This window comes from Bombus pyrosoma, linkage group LG15 (assembly GCF_014825855.1).
Source record: "Bombus pyrosoma isolate SC7728 linkage group LG15, ASM1482585v1, whole genome shotgun sequence".
In the NCBI taxonomy this organism is placed as follows: Eukaryota; Metazoa; Arthropoda; class Insecta; order Hymenoptera; family Apidae; genus Bombus; species Bombus pyrosoma.
The window spans coordinates 3,950,157-3,960,134 of record NC_057784.1 but is presented as its reverse complement, the minus strand read 5'-3'; the positions used below and the strand labels follow the sequence as shown (position 1 = coordinate 3,960,134).

General features: G+C 31.3%; 3 protein-coding genes across 5 annotated transcripts; 1 reads left to right on the top strand and 2 right to left on the bottom strand.

The window, feature by feature from the left end:
* Nucleotides 1–120: 120 nt before the first annotated feature.
* LOC122575772 (spermine oxidase-like) lies at nucleotides 121–2,823 on the bottom strand. Its single transcript, XM_043745162.1, has 8 exons — nucleotides 2,555–2,823; nucleotides 2,220–2,475; nucleotides 1,403–1,616; nucleotides 1,092–1,328; nucleotides 896–1,027; nucleotides 610–812; nucleotides 426–546; nucleotides 121–351 (listed from the first exon to the last, which is right to left on the bottom strand). The coding sequence occupies exons 1-8, from the start codon at nucleotides 2,784–2,786 to the stop codon at nucleotides 238–240; spliced, it is 1,509 nt and encodes a 502-aa protein (XP_043601097.1). The 5' UTR covers nucleotides 2,787–2,823; the 3' UTR covers nucleotides 121–237.
* Nucleotides 2,824–3,497: 674 nt separating this feature from the next.
* On the top strand, nucleotides 3,498–5,593 carry LOC122575774 (serine protease snake-like). 2 transcript variants are annotated; one of them, XM_043745164.1, is made up of 6 exons: nucleotides 3,498–3,810; nucleotides 3,961–4,157; nucleotides 4,259–4,376; nucleotides 4,453–4,723; nucleotides 4,801–5,048; nucleotides 5,127–5,593. In XM_043745164.1, exons 1-6 carry the CDS (start codon nucleotides 3,735–3,737, stop codon nucleotides 5,465–5,467), a joined length of 1,251 nt encoding a protein of 416 aa, XP_043601099.1. In that variant the 5' UTR covers nucleotides 3,498–3,734; the 3' UTR covers nucleotides 5,468–5,593. The 2 variants fall into 2 exon arrangements, with proteins under 2 accessions (XP_043601099.1, XP_043601100.1); XM_043745165.1 differs by having other exon boundaries at nucleotides 3,779–3,875.
* LOC122575775 (palmitoyltransferase ZDHHC16A) lies at nucleotides 5,500–9,871 on the bottom strand. Of its 2 annotated transcripts, XM_043745166.1 has the most exons (6): nucleotides 7,337–9,871; nucleotides 7,114–7,261; nucleotides 6,674–6,983; nucleotides 6,408–6,598; nucleotides 6,018–6,328; nucleotides 5,500–5,944 (listed from the first exon to the last, which is right to left on the bottom strand). In XM_043745166.1, exons 1-6 carry the CDS (start codon nucleotides 7,381–7,383, stop codon nucleotides 5,854–5,856), a joined length of 1,098 nt encoding a protein of 365 aa, XP_043601101.1. In that variant the 5' UTR covers nucleotides 7,384–9,871; the 3' UTR covers nucleotides 5,500–5,853. The 2 variants fall into 2 exon arrangements, with proteins under 2 accessions (XP_043601101.1, XP_043601102.1); XM_043745167.1 differs by lacking the exon at nucleotides 7,337–9,871 and having other exon boundaries at nucleotides 6,674–6,990; nucleotides 7,114–7,255.
* Between the last annotated feature and the right edge of the window lie 107 nt (nucleotides 9,872–9,978).

Genomic DNA, 9,978 nt, shown 5'->3' with positions numbered 1-9,978 from the left:
TTGAAATATGTGGGTACAGTCGCACAGATTCGCTGTACATATGCAATATGAAAACACGCGCGCACACATTTCAAACTTAATAAAAATTTCTTATGTTTTATATATGTACAGTTACGTATATAATTTTTATCGTATCATGTTTATTATCGTGTTAATAATGTTTATAATCATATTAATTATGAACAATTTTATCTAAATAAAATGTATTATTTTGTCATTGCATTTTCAATTATACTATTAATTGTCGTAAAGATTTATTAATCTTTCAGCTTCTCTCCACCCAGAGGCAATTGCTCCATGTACTGTAGAGTAGTGGTTTTTATTGGTAGCTTCACCTCCGAATAGAATTACCTAAAAGAAACAGATGAAACAATATGTAATCTGGCATTACATTTTTTTTTAAAAATCGTTCAAATAAAACTTACGGGTTTCCCCATTTTCATAATTGGCTCTGATAATTGCTTCGCGGTAGAGTTCATCCTTATAGAATCTATGCTCTGATAACTATATGTACCCCGGAAATGCTTATTTTGATGCCATTTGCTCCTATAAACAAAAAGAATGTCATCAGATAGAGATAAGAATAGATTGAAGCTGAAAAAATGGTACCTTATCATCGCTATTGGCCTAGTGACATTATAATGTTTTAACAACATATTATTTAATATTTGTACTGTTTGATCAAAAACTTCGTCATCAGTGAGGTCATCCATTAACCGCGCCCCTCTTCCAGATACCCATGCTTGCAATAAACGAGGCTTGTGGTCGACAAAGTTAAAGCCTGCTGTGTAAGGCATCCACCTCGTTTTTGGCTAAACAAAATAAAAATATAATTTATGTTATATTATACAACTAAATTAACATATTCGTTTGTAGCGCAACTTTAAAATCTTACGTCGCTCTCAAGCTTCTCCCTTTCTTCTTTACTCCACAAAATTCTATATCCTGCATTGTTCGTTTCTGTGGGAGTAAACCAAATATCATCGAAAGCTAAAAATATTTTACAAGCATTTCCAAATCCCAGTCCCTAAAACGAAAATTAAATATCGTTAATTAAACCTTAATTTTTTCTGGGAAAAAAGGAAATATACCTTAATAGACTTAATTTTTGATTCCGGCAACGAAGGATTAAAGAGAGTTTCATGCTGTGCTTTAAGCACTCCTAAAGAAGGTGTCATGATGACATGATCGGCTATATATTCTTTTCCATCGAGCGTTGTTATTTTCACGGTATTATCGTCACTGGAATAGTCAACTTTCGTTACTTCAGCATTAAGTACCGTTTTGTTTAGCACAGGTAACTCATCCTCCGGATTTGGAAATCTTTTCTATTTAAGAAATTTACGGTAAATAACCATGTTCAACGAATAAAATATATTGTCGTAAGATAATAAACACCAACCATTAATATATCGAGAATAGTACCATATCCTCGTTTCCTCCAATTTATCGCCAGATCACCCTCACACACATTATAATCGGTGTACGTTTTCGCTGCGATATCGAACCAGTCATCGGCAGGATCAAAGCTAGTCTCCATTAAATTCAACAGCCACAGTATTTGATCCTGTAGCGTTTCATTTAATTCCGGAAACATCTCAAAATTGTCTTTGAACCTAATGTAAAGTTATTTTAGATCAATGTATAAAGTATATGATAAGGTATGCGCGTCATTTTAGATATGGATTTAGGACAGGCAATGTGCCTGGCACAATAGACCTTGCCAGACAGGCAATAATAACGCCTATTTAAAATTCTCGAACAGATTCATCATATTAAATTATAATGTTAAAGAACAGACGAATTCAATTATATGGAAGTAATAATATTCGAGAGCACATTCCTAATATTGCATACTAATATAAAAATTCTTATTATGATATATTACATTATTCTTATATTATATTATATTATATTATATTATATTATATTATATTATATTATATTATTATATTATGTTATAAAACTATAAATAATATATATGTAAATAATACTATAACAACAATTTTTACACGCACCAATATAATGTTACTATTAAATAATATTTTCTTCTTGCTTTTTGCTTGTTCTCAACTTTGCGATCTTTCGAATACCATATAACCTGGTTCGTACAGTTATGAATTACATTCAAGATAAATTTCTGATAAAACAATTACTATGTATTCATTTGAATCTTTTTATCCTGAGTACATTCATGAAGCGAAGCATAAAATTCGTACTTATATATGAGACATTCGCCGACGGAATGCTGACACTCATCATCCGACATCTCCGGACTAGTGCGTCCAAAAGATAGGTAGGTATCCGTAATGTTCTTTGTGATTCTAGGATCAAGTAATTCACCAGTAGATGTGTATATTTCATCGTTCATTGGTTTCGAGTGATCTGTAATGTTCAAAGGAGCTACCAATTCGTACGCAACATTTCCCTTCTCTCCGTGAACCCATTGCGCGCCTAAATCGATCACATACTCGTCTACAAACGTAAACAGTGTATAAATCTTATTTTGCAATTGCGAATACCTTATTGCTACTTTAGTAAAAGCTAGACTCACCAAATGTTACTGTATTTACCCGTCCACCGATTCGATTCTCGGCTTCCAAAATAATAAGATTTTCAAAACCATTCTCGATCAATTTCGATGCAGCCGCGATACCAGACGCTCCGGCACCAACGATCACTATACGCGGCGATTTAGTATTTTCAGAAATCGTGCCTGAGATCAGGCAAAACAGAAAGATCAAGTAATAGAGCATCTCCGACGGTAAAATGAACTCTGCACGCATAAACTTTTATCAATTGACAGATTGGACATCTAGTTTTACGTGATAACCCTTATATATACTGTATGCTCTTGTTCATATAATAATTTGCTTTTGTTAAGCAATAGTGATAATATCTGGAGTATGTAATTAGCAATAGTAATATTGGTTAGATAACGATTAATAATGAGAGATAATGAAATTATTCTTTCCATAAATTACTACATAATTTAACCTATAACTTTTAATAGTCTTTTTAATACATTTTATCATCTAGAAATTATATAATGAATATGGATCTTTTGCTTGGAGAGTAATTCTCTTCGGTTTGATATTTTAGAGCTATAAACTTTCAACATTTGATTTAAACCAGCTATAACAATAATATTATAAAGCATGCTAAATAAATATGACTTAAAATAAATATGATTAAATATGATTTTAAAATAAAGAAATTTTAAAAGAGCAAAAAAGATAAACATTTTTTAAAAAATGCCTAAGTTATTTCGATTTCATTCCTATTCAGTTGTTGAATTTTCGAATTATGTAAATCGAAACAAACACAATTATTGTATTCACAATACAAAAATTAATAGCGTAACTATTAGGAAAATTCCTCTACGATAAGGAAGCATTAACATTTGTGACTTAAAACAGAGTCACGTGATATCGGGAACGCATTACGGAGATCCACAAATTAACCAATCGCACGCTATTTTGAATTATACACACTGATGGTACGTCCGTACATTGGTGAATGGATCCGTATATTATTCTTAATAAATGCATCATTTTGTAATCACTGCTAATTCATTATAAAGATTTAATAAAAAATGGAAGCTTAAGGTTAACAGTAGGAACATCGTGTGCTTATCTATCGAATATTTTGTTAGCGATACAAATGATCTTTTTCCTTCCATAATACCATTTTAATTCAAGAACCAGGAAAGATCATTTGTGCTCATTACAGAAATGACACTCCAATTTAACATTTTTACTATATGCTTAATATTTAGCATAGCGTTAATTGTGTCCTCGAAAACAGCAGGTTAACCATATTTTATACTTTATACTATTTTTCTGCTTCAAGTATTTTACATGATCTCGTGAAAGGTTGCTTATAATTTTTGTTACTCCTGATTATAAATTATTTTCTTTTCCTTAAATAACAAATAAATATAGTTGAATATATTTTTAGGGAATTTAAATAAGAAAGAATTTGAGTCATGGAGATTAAGTGATAACATCCACAATAATCCATTTTTTCATAATTCAGGCAACAGTGAAATGTATAAAAAGAATCCTTTTTTATCAAATATTTCAATATTGTCTGTTTCATATAATGGGAATAGTACTGAATTGAACAAAACACCTGTAAATAGCAAACCACTCAAGGTATCAGAAAGCTCTATTGTTAATATATCTACTTTTAATTATAATCCTTCGTACCACATGATTCTAATGCAACTAGTATTCTATATATTTCAATATTCCAGGTATTTCCCATAAATAATTCGTATTTTAGCACAAGTATGCAGAATAAGAAGGTACCAATGGATAAAATTCCAAGTATAACAAGTCCATACGTAGATTCAAAATCAAAGTCGGAGCTTAGTAAGTATTTATGTCTAAGTAAAACAACCTTCTTTGTTGTTTATAATATTAATTGTTAATAATTTCTATATATTAGAATGTGAGGAATATGGAAGACAAATCTTAGGCACAACAAGTGCATTGTCTTTAGTGGGTACAAATCCGGAGGTGATTACAATACCTAATCAAAATTGTAAAACCACAAACCATCTTGTTGTCGGAGGTATTGATGCTTCTCCTGGAGAATTTCCTCACATGATTGCTTTAGGCATTAAAGCTTTAGATGGGTCATTTATTTTTTCATGTGGTGGCACTCTTATTGCTCCAAAATGGGTACTTACTGCTGCACACTGTACTTATGGGCCAAGGTATTATTTCATCTTATTTATCATGTTAAGCTTTTAATGTAAAAATTACTTAAATACTACTATCTTCTGCAAAATAGAAGCCCTACAAATGCTCGTATTGGTATGTCCAACTTGAGAAATAATCAACAAGGTATCACAACTACGATCAACAGGATAGTACGACATCCAAGTTATAAACCTCCTGCTATGTATGCTGATATAGCTCTTGTAAAACTAAGTACAACTGTTGCCTTTAACAATGAAATAAGACCCGCTTGTTTATACCAACGATATGATACTGTGCCTATGCAAGCATGGATCAGTGGTTGGGGAGTTACAGAATTTGGTAAGATCAAAGTATTGATAAACAAATGAGACTAAAATTTCTTTAAAAAAATATACCTGTTATTATCAATACCTTTAGATGCAGAAGAAGAGAGTGATCAACTGCAAAAGGCTCTTCTTAATATTGTTGATAACATAGATTGTGCAATAAAATACAATCAGTCCACATCAATAGCAATACCATATGGAATTATGCCAAGTATGATTTGTGCGGGAGATACTCTCAGTGGTTGGAATAAAGATACTTGTCAAGGAGATTCAGGAGGCCCTTTACAAATTCCCCATCCAAAAAATGAATGCTTATTTCAAGTATTAGGTATTACCAGTTTCGGACAAGGCTGTGCAATTGTCAATACACCTGGAGTATATACCAGAGTTTCACACTATCTTAACTGGATTGAAGATATTGTTTGGCCATAAATTTTGTTTTGTATCATTAATGTACACCTTAGTTTGCAAAGATAAAAAATTGTTTATTTTTCCAGCAACATTTCGACTGATTTAAAGATTAAAAGTTAAAAATACATTTGATAATAATTTTTAAAAGTGTAGTAATGTTTGATAAAAGTGTTATCTATCAATGTATGTACATATCAAATAATCTTATTAATGCACAAAGTGAGTGTTATTTTTATGATGACATTAATATTTTCAGATTATATTAATATTGTTTGAAACATGTGCACATAGTACTATATAGTTGTAATATAGATTGACTAGAAGATTTTTTAATTTGTAAGAATGACTTCAGGGTGACTGTAAATAATAAGTGTAACTTCTGCCATTATTAGGCATGAAAATTATACTCAAGATATTTTTGTATCGTGAATGGTCTTCCATGTGAGACCATCTCCATATGGTCCATGATTAGATGGAAAAAGTATATGCCACCAACTTCTGTGATATAGAATATAAAGTTATTATTATATTGTAAAATACTTATTAATAAATATTTAATGTTTTAGATTACCTTCCAATTATACCTAGAAACAGCTTCCAATTTTGTCTTGGTCCAAAATTATATGGATTTTGATATATTTTACCAAGTGCTTTATACTTTTGTGTTTCTGTGCTATTTATACGTGCTTCTATACTTGTTTCTCCCCTAGTAATGAGACCCGCGTGCCACCATGTTAAAGCTCCTAATGCTGCAAATGTAGCCACGCAAATTAGCGCTGCAAAAACTATAAGTCGACGGTTCCATTCTTTAATGCTTGTATCTGCAGCTTGTTTAGCTATTTCAGCTAATTCCTCTTCACTTAGATGATCTAGTGATTCAGACTAAGATACAAACAAACAATTAAATAAATTCGATCTAATTATTAAATTCATTTTTTGCAAATAGAACTATAATAATTACCACAGGAATTATTTCAGAATTATTAATGCGTACTGGATGACCATCTAATTCCGGTTCTTGCGCTGGAAAGAATTCTTGATATGCTATTTCTACACCAAATAACATTATGAATAAAATACCAAGTACTGTAAAAACCATGTATTGAAAAAAGTATCTATGATTATGATGACCAACACAATTGTTTAACCATGCTGTTTCTTTGTTTAGAAAATATATAGGGTTTTTAGGCAACACTAAAATAATATATTATATATTCAAAAGGATACGACAGTGATGATCCATCTTAAGAATACATTTGTTGCATACAGAGCAATGATGTGTTCTGGGTGGTTTTGGTTTAATACATTTCTTACAGATACTCACAGCCTCTGGTATAAGACCACCTTCCGGTGGATAACCAGCTGGGACATTTACTCCCATATAATAATGAAAACATACATTTACTAATAACCAATTTCCAATCACTAAGAGGATTATTGTCATCAATGGACTCTTTTCCCACCAATATGGTAGACCAATGTAATATGCAATGTACACGATACTTGCAGTTAAAAGGCTTACCATTACTACAAATACCTGTAAACTGTCAAACTTAGTAAATACATTGTGAACAATAGCAATTTTTTTTATAAGAATCACATAAAGATATAAGTCAAAAAAATAAGAATATATACATGAAATTAGGAAAGTTTACAAAAGTACTCACCGGTCCTAAACAAGCAGTAAAATTTTCTACAAACCAGAACATTGGTTCTAGAAGTATGTCACAAACATAACTCCAATTTAAAAATTCATTATAAAACAAAGATTTTATAATGACTTGAAAACGCCACCATTTTTGTTTTAAGTTAAGTCTAAAAGCAACGAAATATATTATAATATGTTCAAGCAGCTAAAATGTTTGCTCTTTATTATTTTCTATTACTCACTTAAGAACATTAGGCGCTTTGGTTAAAGACCACTTTATTCGTACCATCTTTTTCTTGTATAAATTTCAGTATATCGAATTATTTAAAATTTCATTGAAGATACATTTTTAGAAATCGAAATAACTGCAACTACTAACATTACAATTGAAAAATGAATAATTGTTACACAGTATACTATATAACATGTTCAATGTTGCATTGGAAATCTTTTTAGAGTGCGTTGTACAGTGTTGAAAGTGTAAAACACACGAAACACACAGCTCAGAACATTCTTTTTCGCTTATCAAATTGAAGCATCGATAACGATTATTCTAATTCAACTTTAAATACAAGAAACAAACTATACTAATGATTAACGGAATTACATGTCCTATACACAAGTTATAACACTGCAGCGCCGCTGATAGAGGATTACTGTACTATAAAAGATTGAGTGCTTGTAATTGGAGAAGTCAAGAATCATATATCATGCCACCCAGGACAAAATTATATAAATTTAGTAATTTATTTATATTACGTTATATTATTCCAGGATGATAGGATTATATTCCAAGACAAACAATTAAAAATGCGAGAATGTAGAAAAGAATATTTGAAGATATCGAAAATTCGTTTTCGCGAAAAGGATTGTATTCTGTAATTATAATTATCTTTATTTTGTACAATTTTATAACATTAATTAAAAGAGAAATGATTAGTACCAATCTTATTTTAACGCGCAATTATCATACCTTCAATATGTACAATGAAAATGAATTAAAATATAATTTTATTAAATACAAATTGTTTAATACCTCCAACTGAAGAAGATAGGTTTCGAGGTACATTGAATCTTGAAACAGTATCATTATTGTTTCAATAACATAATGGTTAAGGAAATAATACGAAGGTATTTCGGGTCGAACAGCCATACACATACACGTATAAACGTAAGTACATAAGTTATGCATACACGATCTACCAATTTGTAAAAAAATTGATTCCTAATTTGAAACTGATATAACAAACATTCGTAATAGGACGCGCTGATTTAAATCGCACATCATTAAAATGATCCAAGGTATAAACGTCGAATCAATTTCTTTGTGTCCACGTGATAACATTCTCGGATCATGTCTTCTCAAATATAATATAGGTATTTTAATAAACTTGAGAAATTCAACAAATTCGATTATATTTGTACGCGTAATATTTAGAATATCTCGAATGTGCGCTCAGCGATTTCTCATGTGTGTGAACGCAATACATACCTTGCTTCAATTTGATAGAAGACAAGTAATGAGATTGATAGTAATTGTATTAATAACAATACTTTTTATGCGATAGTAATAATAAATATAATAAGGTACGAGAGAATCACACGAAGCGTTGATCTTAGAGGACCACGTTTCTCTTAATTGGTCGAGGATACTACATTATTACTGGGTTACTAACTACATCTTCCATCGTACATGGGCCTTTGGAGGTATTGATAAATCTATCATCTATGAAGAGAGTAGACATATGCGAATATTTTATAAGTTTGTGTAACTTAGGTATCGACTTACACTTTGCAGTTTCTTGCCACACTTTCTAAGCCTGCGAAGTATACAATATGGAAATATCCAAGAACGTACAACGAGATCGAAGAAAACTTCTATACTTGTTCGTACCAGAGATTATATTTTAATTAAGATTAAAACGATTGTCAAACGTTATTCGCATATGCCTGAATCTAACAATGAAACTTTGAATAAACTCTGAATAATCTCTTCCCTATCCCAATTCCTTGTCTTGAACTCCTTATCATTTGTAAGCTACAAACGTAACGTTGAATCTTTGGAATGCAAACGTCTCGGATAAATTTTTACTTGACCAACAACAACAAGACACGAAGACGACCCGAACGATGGACAATAGTCGAAGCTCCTTGAAAAATACCATTAAATTGTAGCTGATTGCCACAACGATGGTCAGTATCGAAGTGCGTACTTACAGTTTATTCTTTTAATTAGAGATAATTCAACAGTCGCGAAAAGTAAAACTATTTCGTACCTGCATCGTACGAAAATCACCTAACGGAACGAGCATCGGATTTTCTTTTTTAACTCGTAGAATGCAGGGAAAGTAGAGTTTGGAAGAAACATAGAATTTTAAGAAATATTAGATCGTATTACTTGACTCTGCGAATTTTACGGAAAAATGTAATAGCACAGCTTGGTAAAATCGTTAAAATTCTTTACGAAAGTACAGATATTATGTTCGGATATTATGTAGAATTCAGTCTCCGTTTTAGCAAATCTGGAGATTGACTTGTTCCCGTTTCACATCGATCTTAGCTAACAATTCTGCGATACCTACGATCCGATAGCTCGCTCTGAATTATTAAGTCCGTGCCATTAGAATTTTAACGCCAATAAAAGATACTTTAGATATTCTTCGAGAGAGTGTCGATATTCTTCGACGATGAAATGGATTAGATCTTCTTCATTCCCGTAGCTGAAATATTTTTTTCTTTTTAGTTTTATACAATCACGCGACAACAATCAATGATCTGTTGACCGCGTGAGGATTATGTATACGATGCGAAAAGGAAATACATAATAGAAGCCTAGTAATACTGTTAATTTCATCGTGGATTCGATAGCACGCTTGAAAGACTG